Source organism: Bos taurus, unplaced genomic scaffold (genome assembly GCF_002263795.3).
Source record: "Bos taurus isolate L1 Dominette 01449 registration number 42190680 breed Hereford unplaced genomic scaffold, ARS-UCD2.0 Leftover_ScbfJmS_713, whole genome shotgun sequence".
Lineage (NCBI taxonomy): Eukaryota > Metazoa > Chordata > Mammalia > Artiodactyla > Bovidae > Bos > Bos taurus.
This window is the reverse complement of record NW_020192012.1, coordinates 257,493-280,288: the sequence shown is the minus strand read 5'-3', so window position 1 is coordinate 280,288 and position 22,796 is coordinate 257,493. Positions and strand designations below refer to the sequence as shown.

The 22,796-nt window shown below is 38.6% G+C and overlaps 1 protein-coding gene across 2 annotated transcripts in view; it reads right to left on the bottom strand.

The window, feature by feature from the left end:
• Window positions 1-22,796, bottom strand: part of LOC509854 (ATP-binding cassette sub-family C member 4-like) — a 168,448-nt gene that overhangs the window by 16,451 nt on the left and 129,201 nt on the right. For both annotated transcript variants that reach the window (XM_010810928.4, XM_059884490.1), the window contains exons 27-28: window positions 10,880-10,969; window positions 149-321 (exon numbers count right to left, since the gene is read on the bottom strand). In XM_010810928.4, coding sequence (XP_010809230.1) covers window positions 149-321; window positions 10,880-10,969 — 263 coding nt within the window. The remainder of the gene's footprint in view (window positions 1-148; window positions 322-10,879; window positions 10,970-22,796) is intronic.

Below are 22,796 nucleotides of genomic sequence, written 5' to 3'. Positions count from 1 at the left end.
TTTTCCTTTGTTTTCTGGAATTAATATTATCAAGAAATATCCATAAGGCCAAGAGGATACTTAGAAACATTTCTAAGCATCACTAAATGTTTTCCATTTACCACATTTAGAAGTCAGATTCAAGGTTTCCTTGGTCTCAGCTCCATACCTTGGATCCACATTTGATGTGGCTTTGTCAATAATCAATATCTGATTTTTCTTGAGAATAGCCCTGGCAAGGCACACCAGTTGTCTCTGTCCAACACTCAAGTTCAATCCATATTCTGCTAATTCAGTATTCATTTTACCAGGAAGATTTTTGATGGTGTCTTTAAGTTGTACCTGTGAATACAGAAAGAACGACATTTTCCTAAGCAAACTGTTACTGAAGTAGACAAGCCTCTTACTCATTAGAACTTTGACATCCTCAGGACTTCTTATGTATGTTACATGTACATCCAGGTGATGGGGAGAGCTCTTTTCAAAGAGTGTTCACTGAGAAAGATAATGGAGTCAAGTCAGGACAGAAAGATCTCAATGTCCCCCATCCCTGCCTCAAGGCATCCTCCAGAAATACCACATAGGAGTTAGTTAAAGAAGTCTCTCAGAAACTGAAGCTATTTCTCCCAATGTGGTTTAAGCAGAAAAGTAAAAATAATATTCATGGTTGAGTCAAGTTTCCCAAAGTTCATTTTGCATAGGAGTTGGTACAATAAAGAAAAACTTCAAAAATTTGTACAGTAAAGTTTTTTTCTCTGAAGATATAATCTTACCAGCATTTTACCATTTGGTGAAGTTTAAAATACACAAATTCAAACAATGCCAAACAGCACCTATACATTAGTAATCCTGGAACCTGCTCTAGTGATGGTTCTTTCCCAAATTTAATTCTATAAATAGTGGACCAATCAAGTGCATTTTCCTCAGTGTCATAAATGTCTTGCGGTGAATGAAAATTTATGAAAAATAAGACGCAACATCTTATTTCCCCCAGAATATGGATATAGGTGATGTTTATATTAATCTATCTTCATAAAGGTGTCCGTTGCAGCTGCGAGGAGCTACCCTACGTCCAAGGTAAGGAGCAGATGCTGCACTTTGTTGGAGAAGCCATGAAGTATATCCACGTCCAAGGTAAGAGAAACCTAAGTAAGAAAATAGGCACTGAGAGAGGGCATTAGAGGGCAGACAGATAGAAACCACAATCATAGACAACTAGGCAATCTGATGACATGGACCACAGCCTTGTCTAACTCAATGAAACTAAGCCATGCTGTGTGGGGCCACCCAAGATGGACCAATCATGCTGGAGAGGTCTGACAGAATGTGGTTCACTGGAGAAGGGAATGGCAAACCACTTCAGTATTCTTTCCTTGAGAACCCCGTGAACAGCATGAAAAGGCAAAAAGATAGGACACTGAAAGATGAACTCCCCAGGTTGGTAGGTGCCCAATATGCTACTGGAGATCACTGGAGAAATAGCTCGAGAGAGAATGAAGGGATGCAGCCAAAGCAAAAAAAAAAAAAACAAAACACCCAGTTGTGGATGGGACTGGAAATAGAAGCAAGGTTCGATGCTGTAAAGAGCAATATTGCATAGGAACCTAGAATGTTAGGTCCATAAATCAAGGCAAATTGGAAGTGGTCAAACAGAAGATGGCAAGAGTGAACGTTGACATTCTAGGAATCAGCAAACTAAGATGGACGGGAATGGGTGAATTTAACTCATATGACCATTATGTATACTACTGTGGGCAGGAATCTCTTAGAAGAAATGGAATAGCCATAATGGTCAACAAAAGAGTCCGAAATGCAGTACTTGGATGCAATCTCAAAAACGACAGAATGATCTCTGTTCATTTCCAAGGCAAACCATTCAATATCACGGTAATCCAAGTCTGTGCCCCAACCAATAATGCTGAAGAAACTGAAGTTGAACGGTTCTATGAAGACCTACAAGACCTTATAGAACTAACACTCCCAAAAGATCTCCTTTTCATTATAGGGGACTGGAATGCAAAAGTAGGAAGTTAAGAAACACCTGGAGTAACAGGCAAATCTGGTCTTGGAATACAGAATGAAGCAGGGCAAAGGCTAATAGAGTTCTGCCAAGAGAACGCACTGGAAATAGCCAACACCCTCTTCCAATAACACAAGAGAAGACTCTACACATAGACATCACCAGATGATCAACATGGAAATTGGATTGATTATATTCTTTGCAAAAGATGGAGAAGCTCTATACAGTCAGCAAAAACAAGACCGGGGGCTGAATGTGGCTCAGATGGGGAACTCCTTATTGAAAAATTCAGACTTAAATTGAAGAAAGTGGAAAAAACCACTAGACCATTGAGGTATGACCTAAATCAACTCCCCTATGACTATACAGTGGAAGTGAGAAATAGTTTTAAGGGACTAGATCTGATAGATAGAGTGCCTGATGAACTATGGACTGAGGTTCATAACATTGCACAGGAGACAGTAATCAAGACCATCCCCAAGCAAAAGAAATTCAAAAAAGCAAAATGGCTGTCTGAGGAGGCCTTACAAATAGCTGTGAAAAGAAGGGAAGTGAACAGCAAAGGAGAAAAGGAAAGATATACCCATTTGAATGCAGAGTTCCAAAGAATAGCAAGGAGAGATATTAAAGCCTTCCTCAGTGATCAACTCAAAGACATAGAGGAAAACAATAGAATTGGAAAGACTAGAGATCTCTTCAAGAAAATTAGAGATACCAAGGGAACATTTCATGCAAAGATGGGCTCAATAAAGGACAGAAATGGTAGTGACCTAACAGAAGCAGAAGGTATTAAAAAGAGGTGGGAAGAATACACAGAAGAACTCTACAAAAAGATCTTCATGATCCAGATAATCATGATGTTATGATCACTGACCTAGAGCCAGACATCCTGGAATGTGAAGTCAAGTGGGCTTTAGGAAGCATCACTACAAACAAAGCAAGTGGAGATGATGGAATCCCAGTTGAGCTATTTCAAAACCTGAATGATGATGCTGTGGAAGTGCTGCACTAAATATACCAGCAAATTTGGAAAACTCAGCAGTGGCCACAGGACTGGAAAAGGTCAGTTTTCATTCCAATCCCAAAGAAATGCAATGCCAAAAAATCCTCAAACTACTGCATATTTGCACTCATTTCACATGCTAGTAAAGTAATGCTCAAAATTATCCAAGACAGGTTTCAGCAATATGTGAACCATGAATTCCAGATGTTCAATCTGGTTTTAGAAAAGGCAAAGGAACCAGAGATAAAATTGCCAACATCTGCTGGATCATAGAAAAAGCAAGAGAGTTCCAGAAAAACATCTATTTCTGCTTTTTTGACTATGCCAAAGCCTTTGACTGTGTGGATCACAATAAACTGTGGACAATTCTGAAAGAGATGGGAATACCAGACCACATGACCTGCCTCTTGAGAAACCTGTATGCAGGTCAGGAAGCAACAGTTAGAATTGGATATGGAACAACAGACTGGTTCCAAATAGGAAAAGGAGTATTCAAGGCTGTATACTGTCACCCTGCTTATTTAACTTCTATGCAGAGTACATCATGAGAAATGCTGGGCTGGAAGAAGCACAAGCTGGAATCAAGATTGCTGGGAGAAATATCAATAACCTCAGATATGCAGATGACACCACCCTTATGGTAGAAAGTGAAGAGGAACTAAAAAGCCTCTTGATGAAGGTGAAAGAGGAGAGTGTAAAAGTTGGCTTAAAGCTCAACATTCAGAAAACTAAGATAATGTCATCTGGTCCCATCACTTCATGGCAAATAGATGGGGAAACAGTGGAAACAGTGTCAGATTTTATTTTTCTGGGCTCCAAAATCACTGCAGATGGTGACTGCAGCCATGAAATTAAAAGACACTTACTCCTTGGAAGGAAAGTTATGACCATCCTAGACAGCATATTAAAAAGCAGAAATATTACTTTGTCAACAAAGGTCCATCTAGTCAAGGCTATAGTTTTTCCAGCGGTCATGTATGGATGTGAGAGTTGGACTATATAGAAAGCTGATCACTGAAGAATTTATGCTTTTGAACTGTGGTGTTGGAGAAGACTCTTGAGAGTCCTTTGGACTGCAAGGAGATCCAACCAGTGCATGCTAAAGGAGCTCAGTCCTGGGTATTCATTGAAGGACTGATATTGAAGCTGAAACTCCAATACTTTGGCCACCTGATGTGAAGAGCTGACTCATTTGAAAAGACCCTAATGCTGGAAAAGATTGAGTGTGGGAGGAGAGGCCGAGGATGAGATGGTTGGATGGCATCACCAACTCAATGGACATGGGTTTGGGTGGACTCTGGGATTTGGTGATGGACAGGGAAGCCTGGCATGCTGCAGTTCATGGGGTTGCAAAGCGTCAGACACAACCGAGTGACTGAAATGAACTGAATCTTCAACAAATTGTACTCATAAGTTTAGAAAAAAACAAACTTTTAATTGCCTAAGATAATCTGAAAGACATTTGGTGGTAGGGGTCAGTTCAATAAATATTTATTTTGGAAAAATATTATAGAGCAAGAACCAAACTCAGTCTATACCTGAAGAAAAAAGAAGAAATACACTTCAAATTAAGAGACCAACAGATTGATGAATGATGGCTGATAAGTTATCTGACACATTACATTATCAGATAACAACACACCAAGGGTGAGTGAGCAGAGTTTTCATTTTTCAGGTATACTAAATGCTGGAGCAAGTCTATAAATGTGAACCTGAATTGTGTTCCTGATGGAGTCCTATCCCATGAAAGGGAAACCCTGAGTTAGGATTAAATATGGAAATATGGTATTGGTAGGTAATGTTAGCATGAAAAGTACACAGAATATAAAGGGTAAAATTCAGGCTGTGGTGCAAGTGGTTGAACTTGCTTAAAACTGACATCCTTACTCACACTTGCCTCTGACTTCGATAACATTTCATCACTAATTTGATTGTATACTTTCACTCGAGTTTGTCCATATCTACTTCATGAGGCAAAAAGGTTGTCATGGGAAATGTTTTTCAGAAAATTCTGTTTTCTGAGACTCTGTCTTCCTTTATAAATCAGGGATGGTTATGAGAATATATGAATATGAAGACTTTCTGTAATATAATTATAAAATCAAATTATAATAAAGTATTAAAATAGGAAAAAAGGAAAATAGAAGCAGTAGAAAATAATAACTAGGAGTTACAACTAGAGAATCTCAAAACATACTAGATAATAGTATAATATTACATTGAGCTTATTAATTGAGATAACTGTGTTAGGACATATAAGAGAATGTCCTTGTTCTTACAAGATGTACATTTATGTATTTAAAGGTGAAATCCAACTTTTAATAAACATTTCTACAACTTCTAGATGTTAAGATGGGTACCTCTTAACATTGATAAGAGTATAAAATGAATCAGTACATGTAGAATTTATGACAGATCAATAGATACTGTCCATTATTAATAATGTTGCTAGCTGGTCCACTTCATGTTCTACTTCATTTTCCTCCTTTGCATGTATCAGCACTGAGACCTTGTTACATATGCATTGGCTTATTTTCCATCTTCCCCAAGAGAATTTAAGCTCCAAAAGGGTAGGGACTGTGTATTTTAATGACTGTGATAGCCCCAGAGTCTGCAACAATGCCTGTCTAACAAGCTCTCAGTAGACACTTCTTGGCTGTATGAATGAAAGCATAAGTGAATGCCACTGTGTGACATATCTGTTCCTATAAATTATAAAATAAATCCACATAGATAAATAATTTTTATAAAACAATATTTTCTTAAGTGTAAGTATAAAAGGAATGTATTATTTTTTAATCTCTTATTTTTATTTATTTTTAATATACATTTATTTACTTTAATTGGAGGTTAATTATTTTACAGTATTGTATTGGTTTTGCCATACATCAACATGAATCCATCACAGGTATACACGTGTTCACCATCCTGAACCACCCTCCCTCCTTCCTCCCCATACCATCCCTCTGGGTCGTCTCAGTGCACCAGCCCCAAGCATCCAGTATCATGCATACACATCAAGGAAACCAGAACTGAAAGAGACACGTGTACCCCAATGTTCATTGCAGCACTGTTAATAATAGCCAGGACATGGAAGCAACCTAGATGTCCATCAGCAGATGAATGGATAAGAAAGCTGTGGTACATATGCACAATGGAGTATTACTCAGCCATTAAAAAGGAATATATTCTTATGACAATTAACTGGCTCCAAGATATCACAGGGCTTCCCTCATAGCTCAGTCAGTAAAGAATCTTCCTGCAATGCAGGAGACCCGTGTTCAATTCCTGAGTTGGGAAGATCCCCTGGAGAAGGAAATGGCAACCCATACCAGTATTCATGCCTGGAGGATCCCATGGACAGAGGAGCCTGGCAGGCTACAGTCCATGGGGTCGCAAGAGTCAGACACGACTTAGCGACTAAACTACTACTACTAACATATCACAACATCACACTTTAAAGAGTGGAAAGCACTGAAAAAGTTATGATTTAATATGACTATAATATGAATAATACTATTCAAAATTATACATCTCAGTACAGAATTCTTCAGATTGTTTTTGAGCTTGGGAAAATAATAGAATATAGCAAAATTGAAAAACAATACACTGAAATTGAAGGCACCCTATTTCTATCACTGTAAACATTTTCACAGTAACCTACTACATGTACTGTATCTAGCAATCAGGCACCAACACCCCTCATAGGAGGTTAACACAGATGTCATATGGTTTATATATTTTGTGGAACCTTCTTACTTTTCAAAAAGAAAGGCTGGTATGGGCTGAAAAGAGACAGGAAATGCAATCAACAGATGGGGAAGAGCTTTTATTATAGCAGGACTGGCAGTAAAGGAAGTAAAGAGGGGGGCCCGTTCACCTAATACAAGGCCTGGGAAATGGACATGTGGCCTGTCTCCACTGCAAGGACTGAACCATATAGTTCCTGATGCACAGGCTGCTGATGCCCAGGTTTCTGTATCTTAGTTTCCTGTGTAATGAGACACACTTCTGTCCAAACAGAGACACTATCAATATCGAGGATTTGACTGCATGATTTCTTCCCCAGTTTTGACAGGACAGACCATATGCTTAACTTCATAGTCCAGAATCTAAGCTGTTTTATATTTATTTTTTAACAGAAGCAACACACTGGTGATTCATGTTGAGAGTTTTATCTACTGTGATCTTTCAACCTTTGAGTGATTAAGTGCTTCAACTTCAGGTACATTCATGTTATATGTGTGGCATTGCCTTTGCTTCTTAGTCTCCCAATCAGCACTAACTAACTCATGAACTTTTGTCAATTTATAGTAAGGTGACTAGTTTTCAGTATATGAAAAATATATTTTCAGCATATTTTAAAAATAACCAAGATGAGATGGGCAGCATCCATGGGACTGCCTCCCTTATGAATGTCCATCTCTCCCAAGGAAGGAGGAAAAAGAACTAGAGGACTTTAAAAGAGGCAAACATAGTGGTTCTCTCCTACTCACTCTCAGGCCAGGTCTGTGAGTTTGGGTTCACATGTCCAGTTTGACACCGTTTACAAACTAATAACTAGGGTTTTGAGTTCACTTAAAAAGTGACCTCACTGATTCAGTGATACCTGTAAGAGTGACAGGCTTTCTAGGTGGTGCAGTGGTTATGAATCCTCCTGCCAATGCAGAAGATGCAAGAGACATGGGTTCAATTCCTGGTTTGGGAAAATCCCCTGGAGTAGGAAACAGCACGGAGAAGGCAATGGCACCCCACTCCAGTACTCTTGCCTGGAAAATCCTATGGATGGAGGAGCCTAGTAGGCTGCAGTCCATGGGGTCACGAAGAGTCGGACACAACTGAGCGACTTCACTTTCACTTTTCTCTTTTATGCATTGGAGAAGGAAATGGCAACCCACCCCAGTGTTCCTGCCTGGAGAATCCCAGGGACGGGGGAGCCTGGTGGGCTGCCGTCTATGGGGTCGCACAGAGTTGGACACGACTGAAGCAACTTAGCAGCAGCAGGAAACAGCAACCCACTCCAGTATTTCTTGCCTGGAAAACTCCATGAACAGACGAGTCTGGTGGGCTACAGTCCCACAGAAGGACAGAAAAAGTCAGACTCGACCGAGCATGCACACGCACACACTTAGAGTGATAAATCACCCCATTATTCTATTTCTTTAGGAATTTTTCTTTATCGTATCTGTATGTTTTCAATGAAATATTTTGTAGGTTTTCTTTAAAACAGTCCTAAAGAAGCAGTTCCTAGAGAAACACAATGATGGGACGATTTCTCTAAGTGATGTCACCAACATTAACAGGATCAATTACAGAAGCAACACATGGAAACCACATACTGCACTTCTGAAATAGACTCACATCTATTTCTTTTTATAGAAAGCTCCAAATGTAGTTTAAATAAAGGTAGATCTTAGTATTATCGACCCCTTCTACCACTTCATCATTTTTAGAATTTAGATTAATGTTGCCCCTCTGTCTGTGGCACAAGGTGTTCTAAAATTCTAGAGTAATTTTTCTACCTGAGAATTGGTGAAAAAATGTATCAGCTGGGAAACAAATAGAAAAATAATTTACCAGTACCTCCAGTTTTTTTTTAAGATGTCATAATTTCACCATTAAATCTGTCCTGTGAATTCAAGATCAGCAGATCACCCTATCTTTTATTACATTTGATGGTTAACTGCTCTCCCTTCTTCTCTTCTAGAGTTTCACTATAGACTCGCAAACTTCCATGAAATCAGAGGTGCACTTCTTTTTGGGCAGGAGAAGGTAAAGCAATTGGCCCAATTTACGAAAACAAATTCCCACGTTACTGGAAAGCCAGATGGGTGTGTAAAGACTGTGTGCTGACATCTTTCAGAAAGCAGAATTACTGGCTGGAAATTGTAAGACCTCCAAATCTGCTTGTTCACAGTCAAGGCTCATCTACATATTACAGATTTCAGAGCTTCCCTGGAAGGGTAACACTAAATCACAAACACATCAATTCAAAACAACATGAAAAATCACTCAGATTTGTGTAACAAAAAAAAACGTTAAGAACTATGCCACACTTCTGAAATGAAGACAGCAATCAAAAATTTAATAGTTATTTATGTCAAAGAGTGTTTTTCCTGTTTCCTCTATGAGCTTTATGGTATCTGGTCTTACATTTAGGTATTTAATCCATTTTGAGTTTATTTTTGTATATGGTATTAGGGAGTGTTCTAATTTCATTCTTTTACATGTAGCCGTCCAATTTTCCCAGCACCACTTATTGGAGATGTCTTTTCTCCATTCTATATTCTTGCCTCCTTTGTCATAGACTAGGTGACCACAGGTGTGTGAGATCATCTCTGGGCTTTCTATCCTGTTCCATTGATCTATATTTCTGGTTTTTGTGCCAGTACCATACCATCTTGATTACTGTAGCACTGTATTGAATTCGTCAAAAAGTTCATTTGGGTTTTCTGTGACATCTTACATAATAAACTTTTTTGGCAAACTTAATAATGTCTGAAATCAAGGAACCTAATCCCCAGCTTCATATTTTCTTTCTTAAGATTGCTTTGGCTATTCAGGATCTTTTGTGTTTCCATACAAATTGTAACATTTTTAGCCCTAATTCTATGAAAAACACCATTGGTAATTTGACAGGGATTGTGTGGAATCTGTAGATTCTTTGGGTAGTATAGTCATTTTCACAATATTGATTTTTCAAATCCAAGAACATGATATATCCTTCAATCTGTTTGTGTCATCTTTGGCTTCCTTTGTCAGTCAGAATCTTATGGTTTTCTGAGTACTGGTCTTTTGCCTCCTTAGGTAGGTTTATTCTTAGGTATTTTTTGTTGTTGTTGTTGTTGCAATGGTAATGGAATTGACCCCTAATTTCTCTTTCTGATCTTTCATTGTTAGTGTATAGGAATGCACGTGCTTACTTTTTAAAAGCAAAAAACTAAGCTAGGTCCTATGAGGAATTAGAAGACAGTCTAAGGTTTAGAAGTCTAGAGTTTATACCCTCAGTAGAATTGATTTGTAAAATGAGGGCAAACACACAAAATAATTTTGCATTAAATATTCAAGCCAACAGCAAGTTAATAGTCAAAAATATTTGATGCCAGGTTGAAGGAATTAAAAGAAGTGGGGCAAGAGGAAACATGACACAAATGACAGAAAATTCTCTAGAAATGAACCTCTCCATACAAAAGCTCAGCAAATTCTCCAGGGTTCTGTTACCTGCATTCATGCTGCAGTATTAAAATTACATAATCACCAATAAATAATAATTGTCACATTCCAGGGCTTCCCTGGTGGCTCAGACAGTAAGAATTTGCCTGCAACGTGGGAGACTCAAGTTTGATCCCTGGGTTGGAAAGATCCCCTAGACAATGGAATGGCAACCCACTCCAGTGTTCTTCCCTGGAGAATCCCAGGGATGGGGGAGCCTGGTGGGCTGCCGTCTATGGGGTCACACAGAGTCGGACACGACTGAAGTGACTTAGCAGTAGCAGCAATTGTCTCCACTTAGTAAATGTTCCCTAAGACCAGGAATAAAATGAACACTGGAGGGTAATTAGGGTAATTACTTCACTAGATCACAGTAGAACTTGATCCCACAGCTTTAACATCTAACTTAGTGGTCTGCTAAGGACAAGATAATATATCTAGTCACTCAGGGTTTTAAGGAAAAAGCTAAAATGGAAACATGGCATTATATTGGTTTTCATCATCAATTAACAACATTTTAAGTGTACACATGTCATCAGTGTTCTTCTAGGAGGTAAACAAAGTCAGTTAAACTGTTAAGCTCCTTAATCGCCTGCAATGCTCTAAATGTATACACATGGATACTGATGCTAACAAGTTAATTATATTTAATATTAACAAATTACCTCTTCTAATGCATTCCACAGTTCCTCATTCGTATGTTCATTTAAAGGATCCAGATTGTTCCTCATTGTTCCAGTGAATAAAACAGGTTCCTAAATACCCCAAAATATGGAATGTTATTACCTTAACATCTTTTCATTATATCCCAATATCTACATAACATAATTAAAATATAAAATATCAAAAGTTACTGTAATTATTAATAATAATGTTGAAAATATATGCTTATAAAACATTATCTATAAAATAATTTTCCATGTACAAAGTGTGCTACTAAATATCCTCCAGACTACTGAACATTAATGGAAGAAGAAACTGTTGAAGAAGGTTTTTATCTTAAGAAAAAAACTGAAGAAGAGAAAGAAGGACTTGATTTTTTTTTAATGCCTTCCTGGGAATATCAGCTAAAGCACACACATGCAAACAAGATCTATATAAATTAGTTGTCAATCCTAGTGTGACTGGGAAATATCAATAGCATGATTACTTGAGAGACTTGAAGCTTGTGCCTCAGAGCAAAATCATTAAATATTTGCACATTGGCACTGAAGAACAAACTAGGATCTTTTCTCCACTGGTCAAACAGTCTTCTAGGATATGGAATCTCTCCATTTGTCTGAAAGGAACATCCCCACACGTGCAAAAAGAAGTCAGCTCCTGGGGTCTGCAGCACCTCTGTCCATGGAGAGATCTCCTCGGATTCTGCATCAACCTGATCCCCACATTCTCTCACCTGTGTGTCAGGATGACCTGCTTCACAAAACCTCGTTACCAACAGCAAGGTCAAGATGACCTGAAAACTATTATGACCTGGGTCATAATAAAATTATTAAAATAACTTTTTCCTGTTCTACTTTTGGAGGAGCCACAAGTAAATTAACCTAGAAATATATGTGTCCTTCCAAGTTTCAAGAGATAATCTTGTACAAAAGCTCATGTAGACAATTTACATTTTCTTCTGGAAGGCTGTAGTAAGCCAGGTCACATAATATGAGCAGAGAAGAGTCCAATAGGCTACTTTTAGTGAAGGTGGCAGAGGCACACATGTGGGAACAAGAGGAGACTTGACTTTTCCACAAGTGCCCAGAACTGCTCAGAATCACCAGCCTCAAAATCCTGCCTGGCCTTGGAGCTAAACTTTCTTCCTCACTTCACAAAAGCCTGAGAAGAAAGATGAAGAAGACAGACATTTCTTTTCCCCAGTCATGAAGAAGAATGACACTCAGATAGCCTCCTGTACCTTCTTTCAATATTGTCTCTGTTTTAAGTCTGGTGAGAGACAGATGAATGCAGAAGACTCAGGGAGTGCCACCAAAAAAAGTGTATCCCTAAACAAAATCCAAAATTAAAAAGACACTATAAAAGGAGCTTTATTTGCACAAAGTTGATTAAGTGGTCTGAAATCACTGGTCATACATTTCAAAATGATTACTGAATTAAACTGAAAAATCCTGAGATCCAAATTTAAAGTCTCCCTTAAAACTCTTGAATTCAGGAACAAAGACTAAACAGCAATCTGTGCAGTGGTAAGAGTTCCTTGTTAGAGGAATAAACATCATTCTACTTTAGATTTTCATAAAACTTTTTTACTCTGTAATTATCAACCCTAAGATTCCAGCATGCAGGCAATTTCTCAGCCTTCAGTTGTTTCCACGAGGTTAAAACAGATGACACGGCCAGGCAAGGGGAGGCTGCTCCCCAATATTCCTCTTTTCCCCATCTTAGCTTCATTTTCTGGATCCTTTCAGATAAGCAGCTGCTCCCTGAATATAATCTCAGTCGCTGTTCTTTCTGAGAAACATACTTAACTACTTCACATCCTCAGCACAAAGGATGAACATACATCAGCTCCCTGTTCTGTTCAAGGAAATTACTTAAGAAGAGGTTTCATTTTTGCTTATTCCTCAAATTTTGAATACAAATGGAGGAGTACCATCTTAGAAACACAGTATTTGTCTTTGAAAGTTCCCCCCAGGACTGATGGTCTACACCCCGACTCCCCTGTCTCTGGTTCCTACCCAGATCCTTGGTGTTATCCCATCTCCCCCAATTCTGATCTGTTCATGCAGGGTCAGCAGGACGGTGGGATGAGCCTGGGAGAGAAAGAGAGAGGACCCCAGAAGCTCGCTGCTCCCTGTATATACACACATATATAATATATATATATATATATATATATATATATATATATATACTTTTATATATAAAAATGTATATAACTGAACCTCTTTGCTATACAGTTGAAACAGTGTGAATCAACTATGCTTCAATTTTAAAAAATAAACAGACACACAGAAATTGAATCCTGACTCTGTCCCTTACTTGGTAAGTGGGATAAACTCCTCATGCCTCAGGTTTTAAATATGTTAGGTAAGGATAACAAAAGAATTGTGAGGATTAAGCAGGAAATGGTAGGACAAGTGGCTAAGATGTGTTAGTTATTCCAGAAATGTTAGGAATTATCAATACTCATGTTAACTTGCCAGGGATTTTAACAGGCACTAGAGTGACAGACATGAGAAATATAGGCTCTGTCCTCAAGGAAAGGAATGAGTGTGGGGCAGGCTGAGAAGGCCAGAGGTCTTAGTGTATAAGTAAGTAAGAAAGTACCAGTGTATACAAGATGGGAGCCAGGAAAGAAGCTGGCGGGAGGGGAGGCAGAAATCAAAGTACAAAAAAATCCTAGTCTGTTTTCTTGCTTTTGGTGGAAAATGTTAAATTCATTTTTTTTGTTACACTTTTCCCCAAAATTTCTATTGTGTCTTTTGTTTTTTATTTTTGTTTCTTTGCTTTACTATTTATATTTATAAAAACAACTTAGTTTATATTGTAACTATAATTATAAAGAAAATGACCAAGGACTGTGAACACATAAGCAGAAATTAAAGAATATAGTCACTCTAGAATGTGTTACTCTTTTTACTTAAGCAGAAATAATACCCAAAAGCCTGTGCCCTGATCCTTAAGAATAAAAATAGTTCTTATTGGGGGCAATCCTAAGATGGTGGAGGAATAGGATGGGGAGACCACTTTCTCCCCCACATATTCATAGAAAGAACATTTGAACACTGAGCAAATCCCACAAAACAACTTCTGAATGCTGGCAGAGTAGATCAGGCACCCAGAAAGGCAGTTCATTTTCTTCAAAAGGAGGTAGGACAAAATATAAAAAATAAAAAGATAGACAAAAGAGGTAGGGACAGAGATCTGCCCTGGGAAGGGAGTCTTTAAAAAGAGAGAAGTTTTCAAACACAAGGAAACACTCTCATCAGCGGGTCTGTGATGAGCCTTGGAATCTCAGAGGGCAACATAACTGGGAGGAAAAATAAATAAATAATTAAACCCCACAGATTATGTGCTTAACGGCAACTCCCAGTGGAACAGCAGCCCAGACACTTACATCCACCACTAGCAAGCGGGAGCTGGATAGGGAGGCGCGGGCTGCATTGCTTAGGGTAAAGACCAGGCCTGAATGCCCCGAGGGCAATCTAAGGGAACTAACTTGAGATAGCAACCCAGACTGTGGGATAGCTATTCCCTGAAAAGCCCTAGCGTAAGACACGGCCAGGCCCGCTCACAGAACAAAGTACTGAGCAGAGGTAGCTGGCTGTGGACTGGCCCATCCCCACCATAGACAGGCAGGCAAGGGCAGCCAGAGCCACAAGAGGGGAATCACGGCCCCAGAGAGGCATCCTCCACCAAACTGCAAGCAGGCTTTGTTGCTAGCCAAGACTTCTTGGGATTCTGGATGATCGACATCCACTGGGAGGGTCACAGCCAGAGATCTGCTCCCCAAAAGTGACACATGGCACACCTGAGAAGGCGTGCCAGTTATACACCCAGAAAATCGAGTGGCTGGGACGGGGGAGGTGATAAGACGCAGCCTTCAACTGGGGGCGACTGTCCTCACCAAGCACCTGGTCACCTGAGCTGCTTGGACCTGGGAAGGGCACAAAATGCAGGCCCAACCAAGTCTTCACCTTTGTGGAGTACTTGAGAACCTGAATCTAAGTGGCTTAGACCTGGGAACTGCAGGCAACTTAGGGCCGGCCTCAGACAGTTCCCAGCAGAGCAACCTAGAGCCTGAACAGTGTAGACTGAGAAAGCACACATGCCGTAAGTGGGGGCAAACCCAGTGCAGCTGAAACATGGCGAGCACTCCCCACACATGCCAGTGATATTTGTTTGCAGTGTTCCTCCCTCCCCACAGCATGACTGAACAAGTGAGCCTAAGAAAAGTGACCACCACAGCCTCCCTTGTGTCAGGGTGGAAATTAGACACTGAAGAGACCAGCAAACAGAAGAAGCTAAAATAAACGGAGGGAACCACCTTGGAAGTGGCAAGTGCAATAGATTAAAACCCTGTAGTTAGCATTGACTACATAGGAAGGGGCCTATAGACCTTGAGAAGTATAAGCCAAATCAAGGAACTATCTGAAAATGAACAGACCCCACACTGTCCACAACAGCTTCAGAGAAAGTCCTAGATATATTTTTACTACTACCATTTTTTAAATTAAAAAAATATTTTAAGTCCTCTAGTCCTCCTTTAATTTTCATTTTTATAACCTACTATTACCTTGCAAAAAAAAGGACCCCATTTTTAAAGCAAACTTCATGTATATATATAAAATAATTTTTGTGACTTTTTTTTAATATTGTATTTTTGAGAATCTAACCTGTACTCTAGATTTTTAATCTTTGCTTTTTGGTATTTGCTATCAATTTTGTGTCTTTAAGAACCCAATCTACACTACCCATTTTTACTTGGGAGCGAGATCACTGGCTTGATTGTTCTCTCCCCCTTTTGACTCTCCTTTTTCTCCACCAGGTCTCCTCTATCTCCTGCCTCCCCCTTCTCTTCTCTACCCAATTCTGGGAATCTCTTTGTGTGTTCTGCGCTGTGGAGAACACTTAGATAACTGATTACTGGCTGGATCTCTCTCGCTCCTTTTGATTCCCCCTTTTATCCTCCTGGCCACCTCTGTCTCCTTCCTCCCTCTTCTCTTCTCTGTGTAACTCTGTAAACATCTCTGAGGGATCCAGACTACGGAGAGCACAAAGAGAAGTGATTATTGGCTAGCTTGCTCTCTCACCTTTTGACTCCCCTCTTCTCCTCCTGGTCACCTCTATCTCCCTCCTCCCTCTTCTCTTCTCCATGTAACTCTGTGTACCTCTCTGGGTGTCCCTCACTATAGAGAAACTTTTTATCATTAACCTAGATGTTTTATCATCAGTGCTGTACAGATGGAGAAGTCTTGAGGCTACTGTAAGAATAAGACTGAAAACCAGAGGCAGGAGGCTTAAATCCAAATCCTGAGAACACCAGAGAACTCCTGCCTCCAGGGAACATCAATCGATAGGAGCTCATCAAGAGCCTCCATACCTACATTGAAACCAAGCTCCATCCAAGGGCCAACAAGTTCCAAAGCAAGACACACCATGCAAATTCTCCAGCAACACAGGAACATAGCCCTGAGCTTCAATATTCAGGCTATCCAAAGTCACACCAAACCCATTGACATCTCAAAACTCACTACTGGACACTTCATTGCACTCCAGAGAGAAGAAATCCAGCTCCACCCACCAGAACACAGACACAAGCTTCCCTAACCAGGAAACCTTGACAAGCCACCCATCCAACCCCACCCACAGCAAGGAGCCTCCACAATAAAGAGGAACCACAAATTGCCAGAATACAGAAAGGTTACCCCAAACACAGCAATATAAACAAGATGAAAAGGCAGAGAACTACTCAGCAGGTAAAGGAACAGGATAAATGCCCACCAAACCAAACAAAAGAGGAAAAGATAGGGAATCTACCTGATAAAGAATTCCAAATAATGATAGTGAAAATGATCCAAAATCTTGAAGACAAAATGGAGTTACAGATAAATAGCCTGGAGACAAGGATTGAGAAGATGCAAGAAATGTTTAACAAGGACCTAGAAGAAATAAAAGAGTCAATATATAATGAATAATGCATTAAATGATATATAAAAAACACTCTGGAGGGAACCAATTTTAGAATAATGGGGGCAGAAGATAGGATTAGTGAGGTAGAAGATAGACGGGTAGAAATAAATGAAACAGAGAGGAAAAAAGAAAAAAGAATTAAAAGAAATGAAGACAAATTCAGAGACTTCTGGGACAATGTTAAACGCCCCAACAGTCAAATCATAGGGGTCCCAGAAGAAGAAGACAAAAAGAAAGACGATGAGAAAATACTTGAGGAGATAATACTTGAAAACTTCCCTAACATGGGGAAGGAAATAATCACCCAAATCCAAGAAAGCCAGAGAGTCCCAAACAGGATAAACCCAAGGTGAAACATCCCAAGACACATATTAATCAAATTAACAAAGATCAAACACAAAGAACAAATATTAAAAGCAGCAAAGGAAAAACAACAAATAACACACAAGGGGATTCCCATAAGGATAACAGCTGATCTTTCAATAGAACCTCTTCAGGCCAGAAGGGAATGGCAAGACATACTTAAAGTAACAAAAGAAAAAACAAAAAACAAAAAAACATACAACCCAGATTACTGCACCCAGCAAGCATCTCATTCAAATATGAAGGATAAATCAAAATCTTTACAGACAGCAAAGGCTGAGAGAATTCAGCACCACCAAACCAGCTCTTCAACAAATGCTAAAGGATCTTCTCTAGATAGGAAACACAGAAAGGGTGTATAAACTCGAACCCAAAACAACAAAGTAAATGGCAACAGGATCATACTTACCAATAATTACCTTAAATGTAATTGGGTTGAATGCCCCAACCAAAAGACAAAGACTGGCTGAATGGATACAAAAACAAGACCCCTATATATGTTGTCTACAAGAGACCCACCTTGAAACAAGGGACACATACAGACTGAAAGTGAAGGGCTGGAAAAAGATATTCCATGCAAATAGACACCAAAAGAAAGCAGGAGTAGCAATACTCATATCAGATAAAATAGACTTTAAAACAAAGGCTGTGAAAAAAGACAAAGAAGGACACTACATAATGATCAAAGGATCAATCCAAGACGAAGATATAACAATTATATATATGCACCCAACATAGGAGCACCACAATATGTAAAACAAATGCTAACAAGTATGAAAGGGGAAATTAACAATAACACAATAATAGTGGGAGACTTTAATACCCCACTCACAAATATGGATAGAACAACTAAAAAGAAAATTAATAAGGAAACACAAACTTTAAATGATACAATAGACCAGTTAGACCTAATTGATATCTATAGGACATTTCACTCCAAAACAATGAATTTCACCTTTTTCTCAAGCGCACATGGAATCTTCTCCAGGATAGGTCACATCCTGGGCCATAAATCTGGCCTTGGTAAATTCAAAAAAATTGAAATCATTCCAAGCACCTTTTCTGACTTCAGTGCAGTAAGATTAGATCTCAGTTACAGGAGAAAAACTATTAAAATTCCAATATATGGAGGCTGAACAATATGCTGCTGAATAACTAACAAATCACAGAAGAAATCAAAAAATGCATAGAAATTAATGAAAATGAAAACAGAAGAACCCAAAACCTGTGGGACACTGTAAAAACAGTGCTAAGGGGAAGGTTCATAGCAATACAGGCATACCTCAAGAAACAAGAAAAAAGTCAAATAAATAACCTAATTCTACACTGAGAGCAACTAGAAAAGGAAGAAATGAAGAACTCCAGGGTTAGTGGAAGGAAATAAATCTTAAAAATTAGGGCAGAAATAAATGCAAAAAAAAACTGAAGAGACCATAGCAAAAATTAACAAAGCCAAAAGCTGGTTCTTTGAGAAGATAATTAAAATTGACAAACCATTAGCCAGACTCATCAATAAAGAAATGGAGAAGAATCAAATCAATAAATCAGAAATGAAAATGGAGAGATCACAACAGACAACACACAAATACAAAGGATCATAAGAGACTACTATCAGCAACTATATGCCAATAAAATGGACAACTTGGAAGAAATGGACAAATTCCTAGAAAAGTACAACTTTCCAAAACTGAACCAGGAAGAAATAGAAAATCTTAACAGACCCATCACAAGCACAGAAATTGAAACTGTGATCAGACATCTTCCAGCAAACAAAAGCCCAGGTCCAGACGGCTTCACAGCTGAATTCTACCAAAAATTCAGAGAAGAGCTCACACTTATCCTACTCAAACTCTTCTAGAAAATTGCAGAGGAAGGTAAACTTCCAAATTCATTCTATGAGGCCACCATCACCCTAATACCAAAGCCAGAAAAAGATACCAAAAAAAAAAAAAAAAAGGAAACTACAGGCCAATATCACTGATGAAGATAGATGCAAAAATCCTTAACAAAATTCTAGTAAACAGAATCCAACAACATATTAAAAAGATCATACATCATGACCAAGAGGGCTTTATCCCAGGCATGCAAGGATTCTTCAATATCTGCAAAAAAGTCAATGTAATACACCACATTAACAAAGTGAAAGATAAAATCCATATGATTATCTCAATAGATGCAGAGAAAACCTTTGAAAAACTTCAACATCAATTTATGATAAAAACCTTCCAGGAAGCAGGAATAGAAGGAACATGCCTCAACATAATAAAAGCTATATATGGCAAACCCACAGCAAACATTATCTTCATAGGTGAAAAATTGAAAGCATTTCCCCTAAAGTCAGGAACAAGACAAGGGTGCCCACTCTCACCACTATTCAACATGGTCTTGGAAGTTTTGGCCACAGCAATCAGAGCAGAAAAAGAAATAAACGGAATCCAGATTGGAAAAGAAGAAGTAAAACTCTCACTGGTTGCAGATGACATGATCCTCTACATAGAAAACCCTAAAGACTCCACCAGAAAATTAATAGAGCTAATCAATGAATATAGTAAAGTTGCAGGATATAAAATAAACACACAGAAATCCCTTGCATTCCTATACACTAACAATGAGAAAACAGAAAGAGAAATTAAGGAAACAATTTCAATTCACCATTGCAACAACAATTCCATTCACCATTGCAACAAAAAGAATAAAATACTTAGAGATATATCTACCTAAAAAAAAATACCTATATATAGAAAACTATAAAACACTGGTGAAAGAAATCAAAGAGGACACTAATAGATGGAGACATATACAATGTTCATGGACTGGAAGAATCAATATAGTGAAAATGAGTATACTACACAAAGTAATCTATACATTCAATGCAATCCCTATCAAGCCACCAACAGTATTTTTCACAGAACTAGAACAAATAATTTCACAATTTGTATGGAAATACAAAAAACCTTGAATAGCCAAAGCAATCTTGAGAAAGAAGAAGGGAACTGGAGGAATCAACCTGCCCAACTTCAGGCTCTACTACAAAGCCACAGTCATCAATACAGTATGGTATTGGCAAAAAGACAGAAATATAGGTCAAAAGAACAAAATAGAAAGCCCAGAGATAAATCCACACACCTATGGACACCTTACCTTTGACAAAGGAGGCAAGAATATACAATGGAGAAAAAAACAATCTCTTTAACAAGTGGTGCTGGGAAAACTGGTCAACCACTTGTAAAAGAATGCAACTAGAAAACTTTCTAACACCATACACAAAAATAAACTCAAAATGGATTAAATATCTAAATGTAATACCCAGAAACTATAAAACTCCTAGAGGAGAACATAGGCAAAATACTCTCGACATAAATCACAGCAGGATTCTCTATGATCCACCTCCCAGAATATTGGAAATAAAAGCAAAAATAGACAAATGGGACCTAATTAAACTTAAAAGCTTTTGCACAACAAAGGAAACTCTAATCAAGGTGAAAAGACAGCCTTCAGAATGGGAGAAAATAATAGCAAACAAAGCAACTGACAAAGAATTAATCTCAAAAATATACAAGAAACTCCTGCAGCTCAATTCCAGAAAAATAAATGACCCAATCAAAAAATGGGCCAAAGAACTAAACAGACATTTCTCCAAAGAAGACACACAGATGGCTAACAAACACATGAAAAGATGCTCAACATCACTTATTATCAGAGAAATGCAAATCAAAACCACAACGAGGTACCATTTCATGCCAGTCAGAATGGCTGCTATCCAAAAGTTTCCAAGCAATAAATGCTGGAGAGGGTGTGGAGCAAAGGGAACCCTCTTACACTGTTGGTGGGAATGCAAACTAGTACAGCCACTATGGAGAACAGTGTGGAGATTCCTTTAAAAGCTGGAAATAGAACTGCCATATGACCCAGCAAACCCACTACTGGGAATACACACGGAGGAAACCAGAATTGAAAGAGACACGTGTAGTCCAATGTTCATCACAGCACTGTTTATAATAGCCATGACATGGAAGCAACCTAGATGTCCATCAGCAGATGAATGGATAAGAAAGCTATGGTACATATACACAATGGAGTATTACTCAGCCATTAAAAAGGATACATTAGAATCAGTTCTAATGAGGTGGATGAAACTGGAGCCTATTATACAGAGTGAAGTAAGCCAGAAAGAAAAACACCAATACAGTATATTAACACATATATTTGGAATTTAGAAAGATGGTAATGATAACCCTATATGTGAGGCAGCAAAAGTGACACAGATGTAAAGAACAGTCTTTTGGACTCTGTGGGAGAGGGTGAGGGTGGGATGATTTGGGAGAATGGCATTGAAACATGTATATTATCATATGTAAAACAAATCGCCAGTCCAGGTTTGATGCATGAGACAGGGTGCTTGGGGCTGGTGCACTGTGATGACCCAGAGGGATGGGATGGAGAGGGAGGTGGGAGGAGTTTCAGGATGGGGGACACATGAACACTCATGGCGGATTCATGTCAATGTATGGCAAAACCACTGAATATTGTAAAGTAATTAGCCTCTAATTAAAATAAATATTAAAAAAAAATAGTTTTTATAGACTGAGCTTTCCTAAGAACCAGACATAGCACAAACATTTTCTCACCCAGTTACATCTTCACAGCAAATCTGTGTGACAATGATTACCAGACCCAGTTTAAGGACAAGGACACTAAAGTTTGGAAGCCAAGTGACGTCCTTAAGGCCCCACAGTCATATGAGGCAGAGCAGGAATAAAACTATTGGTCATGTTGACACTTGGTCTACACTCTTAAACATTCTACCCTTGTCTGCCTCCTGAATGGTTTCCTGGGACCCTTTACACATTGCAAATTCTCTCCAGTTTCTCTTTCTTTGATCAACCAACATTGCACCTTGGAGACAAAGGCATATAAAGTGGAATCTACATGGATACAAAGCTTAGTACTATTTTTTAAGTATGCTGTCTGGAATGTGTAAAAAGAGCATACTCAAAGGAAGGGTGGAAACCAACAGGACAGAACCAAAACATGTGATGCAAAGGTTTGCTTAGTCTTTGTTCAGATGTGCTTCCAAACATTATTGGCAGAGCCAAGAATAATCTAATGTTATTTATTTATAGAGTTATTTTGTGTACACAAGGATATAAATTTTTCTTATTGAGAAGCATTAAAAATAATGTAGGACATGTTTCTAAAGCCTTGCATCCAAGGACTTTACAGACATGCCCTTTATTTCTGTTAACTAATCTCACTTGGCCATTTCAGAGATGAGTACCATCAAAACATAAAACTTGGGAATCTAAGCTCATTTATTTTCTACCATAACCACAAGTCATAAATCTAATAGCCAGAAGAAAATTTTAAATATAGCGACTGAATGTGCTAAAAATTTCTTCCCATTTTTCCTTCAAATAAAAATTGTTTTAATTGTAGTATAATACACATAAAATTTACCGACTTAACCACCTTTAAGTGTAAAGTTCAGTTGAGTTGCTCAGTCTTTTCCGACTCCCTGCGACCCCATGAATCGCAGCATGCCAGGCCTCCCTGACCATCACCAACTCCCGGAGTCCACCC